Raw genomic sequence first — 24184 nt, 5'->3', positions numbered from 1 at the left:
CTCATTGAGGTGTAATTTGACACATAACGTACTAGTTTGGGGTATGCAACATAGTGATTCGATATTGCAGACATTGCAAAATGATCACAATAAGTAGTTAGCATCCATCACCATACCTTCTCAAGTTTTTTTATTATTAAAATTTTGAAAATGTTTCTTAGAAACTTTCAAAAATGCAAGAGTATTACTAACTATAGCTATTATTAACTATACGATTATTAACTATAGTTACCATCCCCTACATGGCATTCCCGGGACTCACTCACTCTATAACTTTTGAGCTCCTTCACCCATTTCGCCCACTCCCAACCCCACGCCTCCAGCAACCACCAATCTGTTCTCTGTATCTGTGAGCTCAGGATTTTTTAGGTTTTGGTTTATTTTTAGATTCCATATATTAGCAAGATCAGGTGATATGTGTCTTTCTAGGTCTAACTTGTTTCACTTAACATATACCCTCTGGGTCCATCCATGTTATTGCAAAGGGCAAAGTTTCTTTTTTTTTTTTTTGGAATTTTTTTAAATTTTATTTATTTATTCATGAGAGACAGAGAGAGAGAGGCAGAGACACAGGCAGAGGGAGAAGCAGGCTCCTCACAGGGAGCCCAGTGCGGGACTCGATCTTAGAACCCTGGGATCACGCCCTGAGCCAAAGACAAGACACTCAACTGCTGAGCCACCTAGGTGTCCCCAGAATTTCATTTTTTTTAATGGCTAATATTCCATCATACACACACATACACACACACACACTTTCTGTACCATCCATCCACTGAAGGACACTTAGCTGGTCTCCATGTCTCGGCTGCTGTAAATATGCTGCAAACAAGACGGTGCTGACGTCCTCTGTTAGATAAACACTCAGAAATGGAACTGCTAGATCCTATGGCAGTCTATTTTTGACTTTTTGAGGACCCTCCGTACTGGTTTCCACGGTGGCTGCCCCAGTTTACAATCCCACCAGCAGTGCGGAGGGCTCCCTCTCCCCGTCCTCCCCAGGACCGGTTAGTTCCTGTCTCTGATGGCAGCCATTCCAACAGGTGAGGGGCTAGAGCTCATTGTGGTTCTGATGCAAATTTCCCTGATGATGATGATGAGCAATGCTGAGCACCTGTTGGCTCAAGTACCTGTTGGCCATCTGGATGTCTTCTCTTTTTTTTAATATTTATTTATTTATTCATAAGAGACACAGAGAGGCAGAGACACAGGCAGAGGGAGCAGGCTCCTCGCAGGGAGCCCCATGTGGGACTCGATCCCAGGACCCCGGGATGACAACCTGAGCCAAAGGCAGACGCTCAACCACTGAGCCACTCAGCGTCCCTGGATGTCTTCTTTTGAGAAATGTCTATTCAGATTGTCTGCCCATTTTTTAATCAGATTGTTTGGAGTTTTGCTATTGAATTATAGAAGTTCTTACCTACTTTGGATACTAACCTCGTCCCTCCCTATCAGATAGTTTTTATGATAAGTGGTCATTGAGTTTTGTCAAATGCTTTTCCTGCATCCGTTGAGGTGACCGTATGATTTTTGTCCTGCATTTTGTTAAATGTGGTGAATCACGTAGCTTGACTGGCAGATGGTGAAGCATCCTTGCATCCCTGGAATAAATCCCACTTTATCATGGTGTTTGAACCTTTTAATGGATCATTGAATTCAGTTGGCTGATATTTTTGCTGAGGGGTTTTTGCATCTATGTTCATGAGGGAAACTGGCCTATAATTTTCTTTTCTGGTAGTGTCCTTGTCTGGTTTTGATATCAGAGCCATGCTGGCCTATGAAATAGGTTTGGAAGTGTTCCCTCCTCCCTCCCCTGTTACTTGGACAAATTTGAGAAGCACTGGTATTAATTCTTTAAATGTCTCGCAGAACCCACCAGTGAGGCCATCTGGTCCCAGACTTCTGTTGTTGGGAAGTTTCTCATTACCAATTTAATGTCCTTACTTAATGATTTTCTATCCACATTCCAGTTGTTTGTTTGTTTGTTTCATTTTTTCTTTGTTTATTGAGGTGAGGTTCATATGCCATAAAATTCACCGTTTTTACAGTTTTAAAGTTTATAATCCAGAAGCACATACTACATTCAGTGCAGTGCACCCACCGCCTTCTAGTTCCAAAACCTCCAATCACCCCAAAAGGGAACCCTGTCACTGGCTCCCCATCCCATGGTAACCCATTAGCTTGCTTTTGGTCTCCATTGTCTTTACCTGAACAAGTAGAGCCATACACGGGACCGCTCATGTCTGGCAGACACCCGCCCACATAGCAGCGGGCGTCACGGCTTCGTTCCCCTGGGGCCGGACATCCCATCACACGGACGGACCACGGGTGTCCACGCATAGCGCTTTCTGGGGATGATCTCCAGCAACTTCCTCCTTAGCTCTGGGCCTTCAGTTTTCCCAACTGAATCGCCATGTGGTCCTTTCCACTGGGGTCCAGGTCCTGCTTCCTGGGCAGGTAGGTCTCATGAGCCTTCGAGTCTCCAGGCCAATAGTCCGCTGCCCAGAGAGCCGGCCCAGCCTGTCCGGCCCCACTAACCCAGCCTGCCCGCTGACGCCCATAGAGTACAAGACCAGCTACGCCCGGAACCGCTCCATCCGCTCAGTGGCCATCGAGGCAGATGGCGGGGTGCACCACCCAGGCCTGGACGGCACCTCCCAGCTCCGCAACCTTACCAAGCGCCACTGGCCCGGGGCCCCTGAGGATCTGGACGACAAGGACGGCGGAGACTTCAGTGGCACCGGAGGCCTTCCAGACTACTCGGCCCCCAACCCCATTAAAGTGACACACCGGTGAGAGTCCAGGCAGAGGGCAGGGGTGTAGGGGGGCAGGTGGGGCCTTGGTGGGGACACCCACATCTCGGGCCCCTGGTTGGGTCCCCCTCAGCCCCTCAGAGGCACACGTGGCCCCTTCTCTCGAGCAGGTGCTACATCCTCGAGAACGACACGGTCCAGTGCGACCTGGACCTGTACAAGTCCCTGCAGGCCTGGAAAGATCACAAGCTGCACATAGATCACGAGGTGAGGGGGTTCTGGGCAGGGGGCTCTCTCCCACCACCGTGAGCTCAGCGGGGCCACCATCCACACCGGGAGGGCAGTAAGGCCAGGCCCGGGGCCAGAGGCCTCCCCAGAATCCTCAGGCCACTTCCAGGCTGCGGGGAAGGACGGTGTAGTCGAGGTCCACCTTCCGGAACTTTGCTTTATAAGATGCCATGGTTAGTGTTTCAACAAGGGGAGACGAGTCCTTAGTGGGCTCAACTGGTTCATGGGAGCCTGGTCACTTCAGCAGGTGCAGCCAAGGACCCCTCAGCAGCCACAAGTGCAGGCAGCAGCTGTGGGCACCCAGCAGGCCGCCCCTTATCCCCCCAGCCCCCCAGAGTCTCATAGCTCCTCGCCTGCTCTCTGCCTCAGATCGAAACCCTGCAGAACAAAATCAAGAACCTGAGGGAAGTCCGAGGTCACCTGAAGAAAAAGAGGCCAGAAGAATGTGACTGTCACAAAATCAGGTGAGGCAGCAGCAAGGAGTAGCCAGGAGACCCCCGAAGGGCCCTTCATGCTCCTGCAGGACCACTGCTGGGGACGCAGCAGCCCCTCCAGGATGCCTTTCATTATCTTTTATCCCTATCTCCTCCCTCAGAGTAAGGAAAAAAGAAAAACCAATCAGTAATCATCCCCACACTCTTTGTCCGCCACTGGGCCCAGGCCACCACCCCTCAGGTCACCAGCGGGACCTGACCACCCAGAAGTGGAGGGCGCCTCTGCCCACTGCCCTTCCAGGAAAAGCCCGTGTGGCCCAAGGTCCACATTGCCAGCTCGGAGCCCCTGTGCACCCGAGCTCCTGCCAGGCTGGAACGGGGCCCCATCTGCGCGGCCCAGCACGGCAGCCAGCGACCACACGTGGCCCTAGTGCTCTTGAAATGTGGTCCGTGTAGCTGAGTGTGTGTGGTTTACGTCGGCTGGCAAAGCCACAGGTGGCTGGAGGCCCCTGCACCGGCCTGTGCAGCTGTGGTGTCTGCTACCCTCTGAGAAAGGGCTTGTCAGACCTGGGGTCCCCAGCATGCGGTGGGCGGGGCGAGTCTGGGGGTGCCGACCCAGGAGGCCACACCTTGGGAGCCAGTCTGGCTTCGGGTCCCACTGCCTTGCACCCGCCCTGACCTTCCAAGCCCGGCCTGAGACCCGCAGCCGGGGCCCCAGCTGGCCTCTGGAGGAAGGAGCTGCACCCCACCCCCGGGACGGCCCCCACCCAGCACTGCCCCAGACAGCGAGACAGGCATCCCAGGGAATCCCCGGCCAGCTCCAGCCCCCTCCCCGCCAGCTGCCCCAGCGCCTCTGAGCTGTGGGGCGGGTCTGTTGCAGTTACCACCCCGCGCACAAAGGCCGCCTCAAGCACAAAGGCTCCAGTCTGCATCCTTTCCGGTAAGGGCAGCCAGCGGGAAGGGAAGAGGCCCGGGCCTCCCGTGGCAGCCGGCCGCCCCCAGGGCTCTCCGCACCCCCTCCGTGGCTGCAGGGGCAGGAGGAGCAGAGGTTGGGGTCCCGGCCCCTGGGAGGCTGCGGGTGGGGGCCGAGGGAGGTGTGAGGGGTGTGGCCCCGTGTGCCCTCTTGTGCCCCAGGAAGGGCCTGCAGGAGAAGGACAAGGTGTGGCTGCTGCGGGAGCAGAAGCGCAAGAAGAAGCTTCGCAAGCTGCTCAAGCGTCTGCAGAACAACGACACGTGCAGCATGCCGGGCCTCACGTGCTTCACCCACGACAACCAGCACTGGCAGACGGCGCCCCTCTGGACACGTGAGCCGGCGGGCAGGCGCGGGGGGCGTCAGGACCGCAGGGGTCCCGGGGCCTCCTGCAGGCCCCTCACCGCGCTCTCCCTTACCTGGCAGTGGGGCCCTTCTGCGCCTGCACCAGCGCCAACAACAACACCTACTGGTGCATGAGGACCATCAACGAGACCCACAATTTCCTCTTCTGCGAATTCGCCACCGGCTTCCTGGAGTACTTTGACCTCAACACAGACCCCTACCAGGTACAGACGGCACAGGCTGGAGAAGCGGGGCGGCTCCCGGGTGCTGCGCCTAGACGCCCTGGCAGGGCGGGAGACAGCAAGGCTTCCAGGCCCGCCGCGCGCTGACGCCCCTCCCGGCCCCCGGGCCTCCGTCCTCCTGCACCTGTGCTCTGGGTCCGAGGCAGCTTCGCCCTCCAGCTTAGGTGCCTGCCAGTGGTGAAGCCTGCTTTATGGCCAAGCGCGAAGGCTCCTAGAACGGGGGGCGGGGGGCTTCGGGGTCCCTGGGGTCAGACCAGCCCTGCACACTCGTGCGTCCCGGGACCGCGCAGGTAACGGGGCCCAGCCAGCACTCCCGCAGCACTTCCTACACGCCGGGCACTTGCCTAAGTGTGTCCGAGTACTAAGCACCCAAACACACCCGTGACCAGTGGCCCCGAGCGTGTAAGATGCAAGGGAGCCGCAGGTCTCGGGCGAGCGGCCTGCGTGGGTCCCTCCGACCATCCCTTCAGACGGCCCCCGCCGGGCTCCCCCACTCGGAGCTTCCCAGCAGTGTGGCTGGGTGCTGGCCTATTTCAGCGGCTCTTCTTGAACCGCCTGTAGTCGTTTTATGTGAAACCTGGGTTTTGTTTTAAATATATTATTTGAGAGAGAGATCACAAGGAGGGGGGTGGGGGGCAGGCAAAGCAGACCCCCCCACCGAGCAGGATGCCCAGGGCAGGGCGGGCTCGGTCCCAGGACCCTGAGATCGTGACCTGAGCCAGAGGCAGACACCTCACTGACTGCCAGTAAACTGATTTTTAAATGCCAGTAACTCCACTGTCTTGGTCTCTAACTACCCTATGGGCTGCCAGTCTCCTCCTTGGGCCAGTCATCCCCATAGTTTACAAAAGGGGGTGTCAGAGCAGGCAGGCTTGTTACCAGTGGCTCCCAGAGGAGGCAGACTCAGGTCCCTTACTCGGAGCGGCATCTTTGCAGTCAGGAAGCGCTGAGGGGCCGTGGGTGGAGGTTTGGAGCTACAGGGCAGGGGGGCCACACCGAGCCCCAGGGGCCACTGGTCGGGAGAGAGAGGCGCGGTGGTGGCCCTGCTCCAGTGCAGCGCCTGGCAGGGTGCGCAGGCAGGGCAGCCCATCCCCAGATGAGGGTCACCGCCCCACAGGGTCCCTGCACTCACCCTGCACCAACCTTTGTTCCAACCAGTTGATGAATGCGGTGAATACACTGGACAGGGAGGTCCTCAACCAGCTCCACGTGCAGCTCATGGAGCTGAGGAGCTGCAAGGGTTACAAGCAGTGTAACCCCCGGACTCGGAACATGGACCTGGGTGAGTAGGTGTCCCGACGTGGGCCTGGAGGGAACAGGGTTACCCCAGGAAGGATTCGGGTCAGTCTAGTCCCAGGAGTGAACCAGGATCCCCAGGAGCTGGTGACTTCCCACCACAGGCTGAAGTACCCCCTCCCTAACGTGCACCGCGCGCTTCGTTTCCCTGCGTCCCGTCACTCAGCAAGCACCACGTGCTAGTCACTGCGCTGCGTGTCTTCGCGTCCTTATCTAGTCACGCGGTGACAACCCTCTGGCAGCCGTCTGCTGGTCCTCGTTTTACGGAGGAGCCCAGTGGCCGGGCCGGCTGATTCCAGAGCCCACACTTGGTCACACCGCCGACTCTCCGGGAAGCTTGCCGAGAGCCGAGACAGGGTCTCCCTGCCGCCCCTCTCGCGGGGCCTGTGGCTTTCTGTCCTCTGTCGCCTAGGTGTCCCTGCCCGTATCTGCCTCCCCCACCATGACCCGGGTCGGTGATGCATGGACACGTCAGGGTCCTACAGCTGGTGACACTGGAGTGCAGGCAATCTACAGCCCCCCTGGGAGTCTCAGGGGACACTCCCATCAGGACTCGGCCACCCCATCTGCCCTGGGACACCCCATCAACATCAGGAGTGACCAAAGAAGAGAAAAAGGCAGTTATTATTGCTTGTGCCATTTTTGCCCTAAAGCGTGTTTCTCTCTTGTTCATTTCTGTCTCATTTAGGACTTAAAGATGGAGGAAGCTACGAGCAATACAGGTATCTGGTTTTGCTGTTAAGGCCCGAGGCCACTCCCCTGTCGCGGCCCATCCTTTGGGCTAACCTCTGAGGTGGTTGGTCGGCCAGGGGCCTGGCCCACCCAGCAGGGCGGGGGGAGGCTCTGTCCTTCTGGGGGAGGCTCACACTCCTCTTTTTGACCCCCGAAAACCTAGGCAGTTTCAGCGTCGAAAATGGCCAGACATGAAGAGACCTTCTTCCAAATCGCTGTGAGTTGAGGAACCAATTTACAAATAGCGCTGCGCCTGCCTGGCGTCATTCCGCCGAGGCCGTTCCGCGTGCGTGCCGTTTCTCTCGTGATCCTGCCCTCTGCCTCCCGCCACAAGAAGGGAGCGGGAGGCCCTTTCCGTGTTTGGGGTTAATGTCCTGTCTGATAGGCTGTTGTTCTCCAGAGAACAGCGCTTGCTGAGCCCAGGGTGGCCCGGAGTCCTGAGGCGTGTACCCGCTCCGCTTGCCCGACGCCTTGGGGCAGCAGGGCAGCCTCACCAAACAGCTCCCAAAATACATCCACACCCCGTCTCCCTCCAGCGCCAGAGACGCTGGCAGAGGACTGGGACTGGGGCAACCCGGAAGGGTCCCCTCTGGCCTACAGGGCACGCTTGGTGCGTTGCCACGTGCACCCTCCGGGCTGTGCATTTCCTTCCTCATACGCCTGCCAACCGCCTGCAGCGTTACCGGGGGGACGCTAAGTGGGCCGGCCAGACAGTTCTTTGGCGCTCCTAGAATTTAAGCAGGTGACCTTGCTGGATCCCGTCCTCAGTGCCGCCTCTGCCGGCCACGGAGCGGGCGAGCCGGCAGCTGACGTCCGGGTGACCGGGTGGGAGCACCTCGGGGACACCCCCGCCGGCAGCCACTGCCACGTGGTAAAGCGCGCTCAGCCACAGGCGCCGGCCGGGCTTCCTTCGTCCTCAGACGCTCACGGGAGTCTGCTCTGTTCCGCAGGGGGCAGCTGTGGGAAGGCTGGGAAGGCTAGGAGGCGCGCGGCGGGCCTCCAGCCCAGAGGCCACCTGAGCGGACCGAGCAGGAGAACCGCGGACGAGTCCGGGCGGGCCTGTGCTCAGCCGGGGGGCCCGAGTCCCGGGACCTGCTTTCCGTCACCACGGCACGCTCTGGCAGAGAACCCTCGGGAGCGGGGACACTTCAGGAAGTCCATTGTTGCCCTTGCTTTTGCTTTGGATTATACCTCACCAGCTGCACAAAATGCGTTTCCCTATCAAACGGTCACCACTAACCCTCTCTGAGAGGCTTACAAGGGAAAAAGATTTTCTTGGCAATTTCCCCCAACAGTGTAAGTCACTGGAACTTTTTTCTAAAATCCTAAGGGAAGAACAACCCTGTTTTAAATCCTCTTGTTCTTTTGGCTCGTCACAGAGAAGGAACTAAGGGAGCAGCAGGACAGAAGCAACCTGCAGGTGTTTGGAAGTGGTGCGGAGCCGGACAATGAGTCCGCGGCAGAGAGGAGGGGACTTTTGTCTCGCACCATAGTGCAGGCTGTCTCTGAAGAAACGGACTTCACTGTACATATGAGACTATTTACGTGTAACCAGCGTGGGAATGCGTAGGGGAATCTAATGAGAAAACCCAGTTCTCAAGAGTGGTGGTGTCAGTGAACGCTCTGTGGCCAGTGTAAAGAAAAACCCTTGCAGTTGTGGACACTTGTCCCTGACCAGATACCATTTCTGCCAGTATTCCTCTGTTATCTGCCCCAGAACTGATGTTTTTTAAAGTACTGAAGAGAAATGAAGTTGATGTCTGTCTGTCCCAGGTTTTAACAAAACTGTATTTGTAAAGACATTTTGTAGTCTAAGTCTTGTCAGACGATGTTCAAAGTCCCGGCCGACGACCGGCAGTTGGTATGAGGTAACCTTTAACATTTTGTAAAAGGCCGTTCTTGGGAGTTTTTGGTGTGCTTGTTTTTTTTTTGTTTTTTTTTTTTGTTTGTTTGTTTGTTTTAAAGCAGTCAACACCTTTTGGGAAGGAGATACTCAGGTTTTTCCAAAGGGAACTAGATGGGAATAAATTAATGACCAAAATTTACCATACTTCAAGGACCTCACAGGTAGGTAAGCCTCACATTTCACCAGCTTCAGGACCTCAAAGCGAGTCACCGTATCAGACAACCCCCCCCCACCCCCCGCCTTTGTGCATCAGCTAGTCTGGCAAAGGTAGCGGTCGGAGGTCAGGAGGGAAAAACAGGAGGACCTCCATCACCCAATCTGACACACTTCTCACCAAACATGGACATAATCCAGAAGTGCTCACCCTCGGGAAGAGCAGCTCTATGCTTTTCAGGAGTTCTGTTAACCTTAGAGAAATTGCTAGGATTATTTGAAACAGGATTCCTTAACCTTTGCTTTTACCCTTAATCCGATCGGATTTAAAAAAAAAAAAGAAGAAGAAAAAGAAACAACAAGCTCTTAGGCTTCAATTTTAAATAGAAACCTTTATTTACAAAATGATCAGCAAAGCAGTCAGAGCTTACCACTCAACCATCTCATAAGTTATCCCATGTGATCTGGATTCTTTGCAGTGTGAAGTATGACTGAGATTTTTTAAAAGCAACATTTAATGTAAACTTGATTGCAACTGAATTCATTCTCAATACTATAAGTCAATTCCTGAGAATTTTAAATATTGCTCTCAGAATGACATTTCCATCATCAAAATTCCACACATTGGAAAGAGAAAGAAAGAAAGAAAAAAAAACACCTTGCTTGTTAAACAGTTGGCCTTGGAGCTCTTGCTCCTCTGAAGCAGGGGGTTTCATCTGTCCTACAGGCTTTACTCCTATGACGCCCCCACACTTGTGAACAAAATTCCTGGAACTGGACAGGCATATGGAAAACTGGCAGTCATTTCGAGGAGGGCAAGCCAAGTATGTCCTGTCATACCCCCACCCCATACCCCCAATTCACCTAGATATTAAATACCAATTAACTAAGCAGTCCTGGTGATTGATATTTACACCTTTCCATCAAGATGCACGATTTAGTGCTCACTTCGGCAGCACATATACAAGATGCACGATTTAGAAAAGTGGCATCATAATACGAACATTAACAATGAATTTCTATTTGTTTTTTTTTTAAAGGAAGAAACGTATCTCCTTTATATCATTTTGATCTTTATAAAATATATATATTTATATTTATATATCTTTGGATTCAGCAAAAAAGTAGGTACTGGAAATATCGCACGTTCTAAAAGCAGATGAAACAAACACCAAGGTTTTAAAAAGTAGGGGGCGGGGTGTAAGGAGAGGTAGGCAGCAGGAGTACAAAGACAATTATCCAAAAAAGATAAAAGGGCAATAAAGGTAAAAACAAATTCTCTCAAAAGACGGCATCTATTAAAAGAAAATCAAATTCTTTAAGTTTGCACCAATAAAATGAACAAGTAGAAAATATAAAAACTTATAATAAACTTTCTCTTTTTTTCCATATAAAAAGGGGGTGCTGCCTTCCAGTTAGCCTGGAGTTGGGACTGATGAAAAGAATCACAAAACTTTTTTTGTTGTTGTAATTTTTAAAAGTCAAGAAAGGTAAGAGCACCATTCTATTTCTCCCCATGTACACATGACTTAAACAAGAAAGGTTCAGATATACATGACATAATTTGATCTAAAAATATGGAGACTTACTCAACTATGTCTCTGTCTCCAGACAAGAGGATATGTTATCTGAAAAGTACAGGCCACTATGATGGAAGTTGATGGATTTACAATCTTAGATTGATTTTTAACTGGGCTGTGGGGGGAGAAGGTGTCAAACCCAAATCTATTCCAGTGGTGGTTCTGGAAATACAGGTTTCACTTATGCGTAAGTCAACGAAATTAAATTATCTTACCTTCAGAGATCATTTTTCCAGGGAGAAAAACTGGCTAAACATGTAAGAAACAAAAGAAAAATTACCTGGCTCTCGGTTATTGCTAGGAAATTGACACCAAAGTTAGCCAGAGACCTCTGAAATTCACAGACATTTTAAAAACCAATTTCATTCAACTATTTTCTTTGAAGCTAATAAAGTAAACCAGATAAAAGGAATTAAATTACTTTCTCTACTTCCAATGGACTAGAACAAATGTCCAAAGCCTAGCAACAGCAGAAAGGGGTAGGGGCAGGGAGTGCAAAGGTGCTCCTTCAGCCAGACTGCATCTCAGAAGCATGCAAACCTGGCCACTGAGCTCCCTAAGAAACCACCCTGACGCTATTCTAGTTCTCAGGGTCAAGGAGCACGCTGCATCAGAGCGACAAAACAGCTGAGCAGACACTAGAAGCCACACATTAAGGGCTCTACTCCTGAGATCTCAATGTGGGATTTGGGTCCTAGTAACCAAAACCTTAGAGCACTCCTACAACGGATGAACGGGCAACATATTCGATTAAAAAACAAAATACCGTGAACTGCTATTGTTTAATTCATGGACCGCTTAAAATCCAAGGTTCTTTCTTAAATCAAATTGCTTGATCTTTTAAAATTCTTGATATCTTTTTTTAAAAGTTTATTTCCCCATCTCTATTCTTTCCCCTAAAATTAACAAAGTGCTTAGTTCTGGTAGAGGAATTTAAAAGACAAATTTAAAATGCCTACATCTAAACAAATGATCTTTTAAAAAAGCATTTAGATTTAGAGATTGAAAAGAGGGAGGCTCTAACACTGGAGGGGGGGGGGGCGGCGCGGCTCTGCAGCCCACCATCCCCTCCCCCAGGCCACAAAATTCAGGGGCGGTCTCTTCTGTTTGTAGCCTCACCACACTGAGCTTACTGAAGTCAACAATGTTAAATATTTAGCTTCACAAACTCTGTAAAAATGAGTTGTTGTGACCTGCAAAAAAGGTATATACATATTTTACATAATACAATATCTTAAAGGTCATATTTACAAAAGAAAATCTATTCACAGAAACACTGCGAAATTCTGATTCAGAATGCAGTACCTGGCCTTGGGTTTTCTGCAGTTTATTTTCAAAAAGCATTATTGCTCTACCATATAGGCAAAGGGTGACACCAGTACTTTCAACGACAAAAACCATAGTTCTTGTCCAACAGATTAGTTCAGACAAAAACTGGGAATGTGGTTCACCATTCCTCAAGACCTCAAGAATATTGCATTTATCCATTACTTTTTAAATAAAGTGCATTCGGCTGCACGTTAGCATGTGAAAAATTGCTACTGCTGCAACTAAATACTGTCGTCTCACTGTCCCTTCTGCAAAGCCTTGTGACAGCTCCTGGAGGTGATATATTATAGGACATTAGGGACAGAGGAAGTTCCTACTCAGGAAGAAGTCCAGGACAAATAAGAATAGGGCTGGAGCAACTCAACACAATCATTAAAAGACAAGAATTCAGAAAGGCCAACTTCTGGAGACAGAATCAGGTGAGAACACAGAACTATCTGGTTGTGACAAGAACACATGAAGGCTGCAACTGTGCTCTCCATCCAGCACTGCCACTAGAGAAACCAGACTTCCTCATCCCTCTGAATTTCAGGGATGTTCCCAGCCCACCCACATTTATCTCAAACACTCTGAGAGCCGCGCAGAAAGAAGGAACACAGGAGTTTTGTGACCAGTAACACTCCGTACCTCCAGAATCCCATCCCTAAAAGGCAATATGCCAGAAGTATTTGAACTCCATGATACACAGAAGGAGGAAAAATACAGGTAGACAGCGCACATCAGTTTAAAACACAGTCCTGCTCAAATGACATCACTTGGAACACCTTTCCCAGGGATCAAAGCTGGTTCCTTCTTCAGAACTAGGTGTGCAGGACAATGATTCTTTACTCCCAATAATCCTAGTGCCGTGTCATTTGTACAGTGATTTCCTTGGAGATCTTGGTGTTGAAGTGTCAGCAGTATTTCTGTAAGCAACCAGAAGAAACGTGAATAAAACACATGCTCTGCACAACACAGAAGAATCCAAAGGTCTTTATAAATGAGGGATTGCAACAGGACTCTGGCTGATTCGGGTCCCTTAGATCACACATTACCAAAAGTATTTAATAACAGCCCAATGCCTTCAAATCACAAATTTTTTCAAAAACTCTAGTTTTGAGTTACACACCCACAGTTAAAAACCTACTGAGGACCTTCAGATTACAGTTGAAGTTTCAGCTCTCTCAAGAGAACAGGAAAAACTCTGAGAAAAGTAAGGGGTAGAACCCCCCATACCTGATCAGGACCCATGGGCATGCCAGCCATGGGCATGGAGCTCATGTTCATCTGTCCCATGGGACCACTGCTGCCATTCATGTGCACCATACTGTATGCTGCAGGGTTCCCCTGGTGGGCGAACTGCTGCTGGGGAAAGGAGCTGTAGAGAAAGTATGAAATTACCTCCCAGGTCATTCTGGTAACACCACACATGCACACAGAGACCATCACGATTCTGTCAAATGTCACTGTACTTACACAAAGAACATGAGGGAGAAGATGCCCCCTCACCTGCCTTCAGTGTTCCACAGCTGCCTGTGGACAATTGTAGGGCAGGAAGGAACTTCAAAATGGATGAGCCAAATAACACACTTCTAACATGAACCAAGGCCTTCTGAGTTCTCCATCCACCCAGGCTTCACTAAAATGCAGAAGTTATTTTCCTGTACTTTTGGGCAATAGAACATGAGTGGCTTTTCAAATTCCTGTTCCTCACCTGTTCCTGGCCAGGTTTCCTGACGGCCAGCCCTTTATCTCTGAGGACTGATACATGGGTGCCGTCTGAGGATGCTGCATCATGGGGTTCTGGGAGGGACCCATTCTTGAGGGCATCATTGCATTGGGAGGACTGGACACTCGACCAAAAGCTGGATCTGGTTGCTGTCCCATTCCTTTAAAAAAAGAAAAATTACAATGCTCAAGTGGGACCTTCCTTAGAGTAGAAACATTATGTTCTCTTCTAAAGGCAAGAGAAGACACCAAATGCCACAAGATGCTGCCTGCCAGTTGCTTCTCTACTGAGAAGACAACTGGAGGAACAGGCTTATTAGGCTTACTATAGAGAGCAAACCACCTAAACTATCTGAAGAACTGTTACTTCACAGAATTTTCTATATAAAAGGGATTCCACCTCATGTTAACTCACATCACTGTCCCTCTGTCCCCAGCTGACAGGAATGCACCTAAAATGTAATCTCCCCAAAAGATACTTCTATCCCTACTCCCACCATGTTCCTAGAATATCTCAAAGATCTACCTGAAGAGGTAATATGCATTACTATAACTAATATACTCAGGTTACCAAGGAAAGGAACCCACAACCCAACACGGCATCCTCTCACTGAAATGACCAAGCGTTCAGAGACTGTAGAGTTCAACTATACTGGCACATATCGCCATATCGGGGAGGTGTGGGGAACCTGATAATCTCTCTTCCAAATTAAGATGTGGGGAACTGAAAAAACAAGACCTAAATTAAAAAATGCTCAACTCTGATCAACTATCTACCACAATTACAATTACCTGTGCACTACAATAAACAAATTTGGGTTTTTTTCTTTTCTTTTTTAAGACCAGTTTTTCTCCATTCTGACTATAAGAGCATCATCTCTTCTTTAGGGTGCCCTAACTACCTTCCCTTCTTCCATTCTCCCTGCACACATTCTAATGCAGGCATCTCAAAGGCCTCAGATTTAACCCAGTGCAAATCTAAACATGTCTATTAACATTAAATGACTTGCCACCGACTTCAAAACACCACCAAAACACTTCAAGACCTCTCGGGTTCATCTGATCTGGCCTCTGCTTAAGCCTTGTCAGCCTCATTGGTCACTGTTCCGTGTTCTGTTATTTTTAATTAATTCCATCTTTCTTGTGAATAACAAAAGGGAATAAATACTATTTTGTGTTTAACATGAATAGATCCATGAATCTTAGATCCTTAGTAATGTTACTCTGGGGAAGCTATTTTCACCATCTAATTTACCATAATTTGGTGGATATGGAAACTGCTGGGGAGGAACCTGTGGCATCACAGGCCCTGCCAAAACGCCATCCATGCTGGGAGAGGCAGTCACGTTGGGGGGCGGGCTGAAGGCCTGGGGTTGTTGCTGCTGCTGCTGCTGCTGCTGTTGCTGTTGCTGCTGCTGCATCATCACGGCCACCCGCTGCTGTCGGAAGTGATGACTCAGCAGCTCCCTGCTGCGCTGGGCCACCATCTGGGCATTCAGAAAACCCTGCTAATACCCAAGAAAGAATGCAGTTACATACACAGAGCAGGAACCAGCCAATTCCATACACATAGGACCATCCCAATACATCAGGTAGGAGAGAAAAACACGCAATGCCTTTCTTCCTACAAAAGGAAGAATGTACAATTCTCATCATGGTAATGGCATCCTGGCTAGTTGGCAGGGACGGGGTGCAGACAGAGACCTGGAAACTGTTCTGGCGATTTATCAATGTTTCACACAGAAAACATTCCTCAATGTGAGAGAACATTTAAGGGTAGAATTTGAGGACAAATTTTTCAGGAACTATGAAATAAAACTACAAGAAGGAAAAGGACAGCAATAAGAGTGTGGGAGGAGGGGAGACACAAGGTATATCCCCCAAAAGAATGGGGTTATACTCAAAAAAACAGGAATCTGCCTCAGAAGTGCCTATATAGTCTCTTAAAGCTTTTGAAATGAGAGATGGGGGATTTAGGAGCAGCTGTCTGGAAGTTGGTCAAAGCACAGAATGAAAAAGCTGATTTGGGCCCTATCAGCTAGGAGAGAGCAACTGCAAAAAGCAACTTTTATCTTTTTGAAGGACATCCTAGATCAGCTTATTCAAGGTGTCAGATTATCAAAGTACTTCTAAGAAGGCTTAAGAGAGAAATACTGGGCATTTCACCGTGGATTGTTGGTTGGTTTTGTGGTTTCTTTTTTGTTAAATAAGTATGAACAGTATTTCCAACCATAGTAAATGACTTTTCTGTGGTCATCTGCCTTGTGCACATTAAGAAAATACCTTAGTACAATCTCCACATTGGGCTGGAGGTACAGGGAACTTGAACATCATCCTTCCCACTATGGGAAACAGGTCGTCTCAGAGATGGTCTTTGAGGCTGGATTATATATTACTTACTTTCTTCTTATAATCTCAAATTTTACCCAATGAGCATATGGTTTCATAACCCAGAAACAGAGAAAAGTTTATAACTTATTATTTTAAATCCCAAAAAAGTGTCAGCTGTTTTGAAAACACAACAAATAATCACAAAGGGAATTAATTTAAAAACACAAATCTGAGGTTTTAATATAAGAGCCTCCCCTTCTGATTCTTCCTCGTCCACCAGCAAGAAAGAAGAATGGAAGAGGAAATATGACGAGAGCACGCAATGGTTTCTTACACAAGAAATTTCAAACTGCTGTGTTCTAACATACATTTACCGAGGGCCAAGTACAGACCAGGCCCTGTGCAAGGCTCATGGCAGTGACTGTGGACAGACTCACTTTCCTCACCTGGGAAGTGACCTGGGGCTGCATCATGGGCCTCATCACTGCAGCACTCCCAGCAGTGGGACTGTCCATTTTCATCTCCAGTGCCTGACGGCTCTGATTCAAAAACTGGGGAGAGAGAGGTTGGTTAGAATGCAAGTGGAGCACGTCAGTGAGCCCAAAACAGTATTCCAAATCCTCAGCACCACCCTGTGAGGTTACGATGCTACCTTCTATCCATCAGCCTGGTTAAGTCACATCTACACTGAACCAGCACACTTCCCACACTTCAAAAAATTCAGGCTGAAGGGCACCTGGCTGGCTCAGTCGGTGGAGCATGTGACTCTTGATCTCAGGGTTATGAGTTCAAGCTCCACAATGAGTGCAGAGGTTACTTTAAAAAAATAAAATAAATGAATGAAATCTTTAGGGCAAAAAAGATCAGGTTGAAAAGTCCTCAGCACGCATATGAAGCTTTAGTGTTTGGCATCAGGAGGAAAAGTAAAAAAGTACAAATCTGCAGCTTAAAGAGTATCTTCAACAGAAACTCAAAGGATTCATAAAGTCAGATTTTTCTCTGGGATTATTTAGGGCATTGGGGAAATAGCTTTAATTTGCTCAGACCTACACTAAATAACTTACCTCTTCTGTTAGCTTTTCCTAGGTAACTTTTAGTGGTAAGAAGGGGTAAAAACTAAAATGATACCTTGAATGTATTAACACAGCTTTCCAGAGTACCTACATTGACTTTTAATAATATCAATACACTAGAAGAGTCTCTGGCTCACTGGACCTGACACTCACTCATCTGCTTATATGGTTCAGTTCTGTCACATTTAATAACTCAGCACACCCAATACATAAACAATATATATAACTAAATATTAAAAGAGCTCAAATTTTATAAAATGTCTAGAAAGCAGAGGTTCCATAAAAAGAATGTTCAAGTCAGTTATGGTTTAAATATCTAGTATTAATATTAAGGACTTATTTAAAACTACAAATCATCTACCTCTAAGACTGAAGCCATCAAGAAATACTTTGCTGCCCCAGGTACAATCCTCTTGTATATTTTTTACTGTTTAAGCTGTACAACTGATTTATCTAGCAAGACCAATTCTATCAGGACCACTCCCTAATAAGGAACCACCTTATACAAACATTTTGTACAAACAAAATGTTACACGAAAAGTCAAAACAAAAGAACTTCAGTTGACAAAAAATAGAGAGCTAGTGGCAAGAGCTCTGAAGAACAAAGCCTGACGATAATAAATCAAACAGGAAGTGGCCAGAGGAAAGGCAGTATCTGGCCAAAGCGAGCACGGGGCTGGCTACCTGCTGGCCCTGCAGCCTCTGCTGAAGCTGCATTCGAAGCTGCTTGGGGGTGTTTGTCCGGGGTCTCATCATGTTGGCCCTTGGGTGCATTCCTTGGAGAGGAAAATTGCCTTGCTGGTTCATCTGATTCATCATAGAGTTAAAAGATGGTGATTGTCCCTGAAGATTAAAGCCTCCTTGCACTGGAGGTCCCTGTGCTGGGTACGTTTGCCCATATAACGCCGCTTTCTGATCCATCATTACTGCCGCTTCTTGGCCCTGGAAAGCATCCTGTTTGGACTCCAAAGCTTGTCCCTTAAACATCAAACACATAAATGAACAGTAAGTACATCTGGAAAGCAACAGAAATCAAATGTTCCAAGGAAGACAAAAAATAAAGTCGATATATGTAAACAAGGATGCCACAGAATTCCAAAAGCAAAATCAAGTTTATGGTCTCAAGTTCCATGAGAACAGACTATGACCCATGTTTTCACAGATGTGTCCTAGATGTGCCTCACACAAAGTCTCACGCAAAGAGTACCTAGAAAAATGCTATTTGTTCCAGACCAGATTTCTGTACCAACACAGACTTCCCAAGCCAAATATAAAATAATTAAAACCACTGTGATCAATTTTTTTTTAAACTTTTATTTATTTATGATAGGCACACAGTGAGAGAGAGAGAGAGAGAGAGAGAGAGAGAGAGGCAGAGACACAGGCAGAGGGAGAAGCAGGCTCCATGCACCGGGAGCCTGACGTGGGATTCGATCCCGGATATCCAGGATCGCGCCCTGGGCCAAAGGCAGGCGCCAAACCACTGCGCCACCCAGGGATCCCTCACTGTGATCAATTAATTCACATATAATTAGTACAGAAATATTTTTACGGTGGTTAGAGGTAATTTTGGTAGAGACTGGGTAAATCAACATAAACCCATATCCCCCAAAGTGTATTACTAGTTGCACAAACAAAACCTAAAGGTGGCCACCCACTATCATTCATTCAAAAGTGCCTGCTATGTGCTTGGCATCACTTCTCTACATGCGAAGCAGGTGTACACGATAAAGTCAACAGGTGACAGAAAAACCATGAAAACAAATATTCTGAAGGGAAGAATGTGCCATCCTGAGACAAGAAAAGCTTGTCAGGTACTGTATTCAACTTTACCTTCTTATCCACGGGCACAGAGTGTGCCAAGTATGAAGGCAACAGTCTCGCCCTAAAACACACTTCACCCCACTGTGACAGTGACAACACCCTTGATTCCCCCACCTCCCTGAGCTCTCCTCAGAGGCATGGTAAGTGTTCATCAGGGTTCAGTGCTACACCCCTCTTCTTTTCTCTCACTACATTTTCTACTCTGGTCTTCTCATCTACTACATCTATCTACTATAATGGCCAAACTCGTCTCCAGCTCAAGTGTCTCTGAGTTCTGACTCTGCTTATGCAAATATCTACTTGACAACTTTACCTGGATGCATCTTAGACTTCATGGGTAGAAAACAGAGGTCGTGACTCCCCAGAACCCCTCCCAGAAAAGACCCGGATTCTCCTCCAATCCTCCCTCACAGCAACATGGCAACACCATTTGCCCAGAACTAAAGCCAGCAATCTGGATTCCTCACATTCTCCCTTTCCAAGTGTGTGTGTATGTGTGTGTTGCACACACATAGTCCACTGAGTCCTGTCAGTTCTTCTTGCATGGCATAGCACACAGCCTTCCTTTCTTTCATTCCACCGCTGTGACGACCTTCTCCCACTTTCTTGGACTCTTGTAGTAGTAACTGGTATCTATGCATCTGCTCTGTCCTATCCTACCAATTCCCTTCCCCAGTCAGGAATCTGAAATCTTGTTTTATAAAGTAAATCATACTGTAAGTTAAACATGAACTGATCATGTATGTTTACCTCCTTTCTCTTACTAACCCTACTAAAATAATAGCAAAGATCTTAAAAGGTAGTATTTATCTACAATGAGAATAAGGAAGAAAACAAGGTAAGTATCTCAACAGGCATTTGCAAGACAGAGAGAGGAGTAACCAACTCCAGAAAGTAAAGAAGCTGTGCCTGTAGAGGAAAACACAAGGCCTGAGCAAATGTTTCCCATGGAGCCAATGACAGACAGACTCCAGTGGGGACATAAGAGAGTCAGGCAAAGTGCTCAAACATGGCTGGTTGAGAATCTGAGTAAAGAGCAAGGGAAGCAGCTACTTCCCAGCCCTTAACCTGCTCCCCAACTCCACACAGCCACACAGCTATACCTTCTACCAACTTTCTCAGCTGTCTCAGTTCTGGGATTCCAGGCACAGCAAAGGGGCGAAAGCAAACAGAAACTGAAAACAGGAAATCTGGGACACCTGGGTGGCTCCGTGGTTGTGTCTGCCTTGGACCCAGGGTGTGATCCCAGGGTCCTAGAATCAAGTCCCGCATCAGGCTCCCTGCATGGAGCCTGCTTCTCCCTCTGCCTGTGTCTCTGCCTCTCTCTGTGTGTCTCTCATGAATAAATATAATCTTTTTTTTTAAAAAAGGAAATCTTACTTACAATTTCTAGTAAAATTTTTATATTTTATAGTTTTATATCTTAACACTACAGGATCATCAATTTGCCTCCCCAGCCCAGCTCCCAAAATGCAACCAGGTAATTAAAAATTCCCTGGCAAGGAAAACTATGTAGTAATGAGTAGAAGAGGAGATGGTAGTAACAGCTCTACATGTTGCAATTTGTGGAATGCTGAAACAAAAGGGCCAGCCCCCAAGTGAACACTTTCAGTGACTTTTAGTAAAGACTGATCTTTTCTAATATATTATCCTTAAATATAAAAAAGATAGTCAAGGATCTCGAGATATGTAATGGTGAAAGCCTCCAACATGAAAGGGACACAAATAAATTAAAAAATAACTTAGAAACTAGGAAAATAGAGATTATAAAACACAGATTCAATGTAATAGCCAATATGTCAATACACATCCCTAAGATGTAAGAAAATACAGAAGAGATAATATGATTAAAGAAATGATACCAAATGACATGTCTGAAAAGCTTTAGAAATATTCAGCCCCATTACTGACAAACACAACTAAACTCACTAATTAAGAAGAAAAGAGAAATGATACACAAAAATGTCCCCAAACCAAAAGGAGTCTCTGTGCATATGACATACAACAGAATGAATGAGACAACAGGGCCCCCCACCTTGATGAGGCTTCATGCAACCTCAGAGAGGAAAAGTTCCTGAGTTAATTCCAGAGACAATCAATACACTAAAGAGCAAGAATATACAAGTCTATGGCAACACTGGATGTCAGAAAGCTGTGAAACAATTCTTTTAAAATTCTAAGAGGAAATTATTTTCAACCCAAAATTGAATACACAGCCAGACATGCTTAGGGTGGAATAAAGGGCCCAACATACTTTATGTCATGCATCAGGGATGGAGAAGTTAACAGAAACAGTACTGGAACAAAACAAAGTAACAAAGCAAGAAAGCAAGCTATTGGGACCAAGGAGCTGGGAGCTGCGACACAGAAGAGGGTCTAGACCTGCCTCTTAGGACAGAGTGAAGCTGACTAACAGAACCTCGAGAGGGAAGGAAGAACTGAGGGATTATCTAATGTGTCTGAACATGTGAAGAAAAAAATGAAGAGAAATTTTATAGCTCTACTGTAGTATCTAGAGAGGATTAGTATTAAATGTGTAAAAAACAAAGCGAATTTTAAAGAAGGCAGTTAACTCAAAATCAGACAAAAACCAAAATCCTTACCAACTATGCCTGACTTAGCAACATGCCAAGATAATCTAAATATTGACCACCTATTTAACAAAAGAAGACATGATTACATTGGTGTAAAGAGAGCACATGCCCTTGTACTCATAATGAGTATGGATGTGAGAGTATATATTAGAGCCAGGAGGGTTAAATATAGATCCACGGTTTCTTACCTGGAAATTTAAAAAAACTCTACAAAATAACAATTTCTCCTCAGCATGAAATGTATTTAATAGCAAAACTTGACCTGAACTTTATGAAGCAAAAACCTCTAGATGTCCACTCAGTGTGACCACCTATCTATTTGGCTATAAAAATATTAGCATATTTGATGATACACTACTGCCTAAAATGACAGTATTGCTCAAAACTCCACAAGGGGAATCAGAGAATATATGGCATATATGTACCATTTTATCTTTCTAAATCCAAAAATTCCAGAATTCCAGAGCACACCTGACCCCAAGATTCTCAGATAAGAGACTATGAATGCACAACTATCATATCAATAAATCAAAGATAACAGACTGAAGCTGATGAAGAGTAGCTGCATATGCACAGTACTTAGAAATATTCCCAAAGAGCTGAGTTTCAATATCTGAGTGGGGCAAATGCGTGTGATTCTTCAAAAAGTATGTATTTATACCTTTTTACAGTTACAAACACAAGTTACGTTGCTAAAAATAAAAATTAAATATAACAAAAAAGGAAAGCAAGTCTCGTCACTACCCTGCTTAAAATCTTCCATGGCTACCCAACATAGCAGAAAAATTCCAGACTCCATAAGATGGCTTTGTGGAAGTAGCCTCCTCCATTTACCTCTCCAATGTGGTCTTACAGCAATCCCTCTCTGTTCTCACGGACTTTGTCACTTGGTAGAACCCCCAAGCCTTTCCCTGCCTGAGGCCTTTGAGTTAGCTGTACCTCTTCTGGAATATTCTTCCCCTAGCTGTTTGCCAAGCTGGCTCCATCTCATCCTTCAAATGTCAACTTACAGGTCATCTCCCCAGAAAAAGCTTTCCTGACCACTCACCCCATTCCCATTAATTCTTTATCTCATCATCCTGGACTTGAAAATACAAACATTTTTGAACTAAAGAACAAAACCAAAAAAAAAAAAAAAAGCCCCCACTAAAAAGAAACTGGGAAAACTATTCAAATATATTAAACAACTAAACAGCCTTCAAATCACAGCTCAGATAGGACTTTTAAAGAAAAATGTTGAAAGCCTACCCCCACCCTAAGAAACGGATCTTTTATGACACACAGTTTCCTAGTATCCTAGGTCCTTCCTGCTAATCTCTGCCATACCATGTCTACCTCCATCCAGGTGGCTCCTTGCCTCATTGTGTGCCTGCTCCAAGGCAATGCAAACCTTGAGAACAGAAACTAATTTGTTCACTACTGCCTCTCTCCCTCAGCCTCTAAAAAAAGACTAACTGGCATACAGAAGACAAATATTTATTAAATGAAAGAATCTACTTATTTGTTAACTTACAGAAAGTACTGTTGCAGATCAACAAAAACCCCATCAGAAAACTATTTTAAAAACACATATAATGACCAAAAGACATAAAGTATGTTCAATCTTGCAAATCAACAAAATACAATTTAGAACAAGCATCTTTCTTTGGGCTCCTGGGTGGCTCAGTCGGTTAAGCCTGACTCTTCATTTCAGCTCAGGTCATGATCTCAGGGTTTGAGATTGAGCACCACATCAGGCTCCACACTGGGCATGGAGCCTGCTTAAGATTCTCTCTCTTCCTCTCCCTCTGCCCCTCCCAGCCTCCTTCTCTCGCCCTCTTTAACAAAAAAAAAAAAAAAAAAATCAACAAGCATCACTGGGCACCTGGCTGGCTCAGTTTAGAAGAGCATGTGACTCTTCATCTCAGGGTTGTGAGTTTGAGCCCCACATTGGGTGCAGAGATTACTTAAAAATATAATCTTTAAAAAAATAAAAATAAAGCATCTCTGTCACTGATCAGATCAGAAAAGATTTAGAAGAATCATACTCAGTATTTGTCTCATCACTTGCTCATCCATACTGTGTGTCTTTCATCTACCTGGGCCACAGCACAGTGCTTGTGAAGTTAAGGAACTCCAATCATCAGCCTCTGCGTGGGAAAGCAGCTGTATGAACCTTCAGGAAAACACTCAAGTATGTAGCAAAACCTCTAAAATATGTACTCTTTCTAACCCAATCAACCTTCCTCTAGGACTGTAGGTAAGAAAACAGCCTAAGTGAAGAAGATGGAGCAATTCATAGAATTGTTTATGATAATTATTTAGAAACAATTTAAATTTTCATCAGTAGAGTACTGGTTAAATACCGTTCAATGTAACAGATGCTATATGGCTATCAAAATTAAAGCTATATATATTAAACAAAAAAAAAAGAGAACTGAGGAGCACCTGGCTGGCCCAGTTGGTGGAACATGTCTCTTGATCTCGGGCTCCTGAGTTGGAGCCCCATGCTGGGCATAGAGATTAATTACTTTTAAAAATGAAAACAAAAAAATTTTAAAGGATGACTGAAGATGGCTTTCATAGGCAAAATAGGTTACCAAAGTGTTTTTTAAATATACACTCAAGGGGATCCCTGGGTGGCTCAGCGG

At 46.7% G+C, this 24184-nt stretch overlaps 2 protein-coding genes across 7 annotated transcripts in view; one reads left to right on the top strand and one right to left on the bottom strand.

Annotated features, from left to right (window-relative positions):
* SULF2 (sulfatase 2) overlaps window positions 1-8038 on the top strand; it is an 88731-nt gene extending 80693 nt beyond the window's left edge. The window contains 10 exon segments of the mRNA NM_001048090.1: window positions 2561-2789; window positions 2921-3017; window positions 3408-3502; window positions 4353-4412; window positions 4607-4776; window positions 4869-5011; window positions 6188-6311; window positions 7014-7047; window positions 7221-7274; window positions 8008-8038. Coding sequence (NP_001041555.1) covers window positions 2561-2789; window positions 2921-3017; window positions 3408-3502; window positions 4353-4412; window positions 4607-4776; window positions 4869-5011; window positions 6188-6311; window positions 7014-7047; window positions 7221-7274; window positions 8008-8038 — 1037 coding nt within the window.
* Window positions 8039-9488: 1450 nt separating this feature from the next.
* Window positions 9489-24184, bottom strand: part of NCOA3 (nuclear receptor coactivator 3) — a 145542-nt gene continuing 130846 nt past the window's right edge. For 5 of the 6 annotated variants that reach the window (XM_038572538.1, XM_038572539.1, XM_038572536.1 and 2 more), the window contains 6 exons: window positions 17821-18114; window positions 16510-16614; window positions 14988-15240; window positions 13719-13893; window positions 13241-13382; window positions 9489-12930 (listed from right to left, as the gene is read on the bottom strand). In XM_038572538.1, coding sequence (XP_038428466.1) covers window positions 12919-12930; window positions 13241-13382; window positions 13719-13893; window positions 14988-15240; window positions 16510-16614; window positions 17821-18114 — 981 coding nt within the window. In that variant the 3' untranslated portion in view covers window positions 9489-12918. The remainder of the gene's footprint in view (window positions 12931-13240; window positions 13383-13718; window positions 13894-14987; window positions 15241-16509; window positions 16615-17820; window positions 18115-24184) is intronic. The other variant, XM_038572541.1, reaches the window with a different exon arrangement.

Source organism: Canis lupus, chromosome 24, assembly GCF_011100685.1.
Source record: "Canis lupus familiaris isolate Mischka breed German Shepherd chromosome 24, alternate assembly UU_Cfam_GSD_1.0, whole genome shotgun sequence".
NCBI lineage: Eukaryota > Metazoa > Chordata > Mammalia > Carnivora > Canidae > Canis > Canis lupus.
This window is presented reverse-complemented; position numbering and strand designations above follow the sequence as displayed.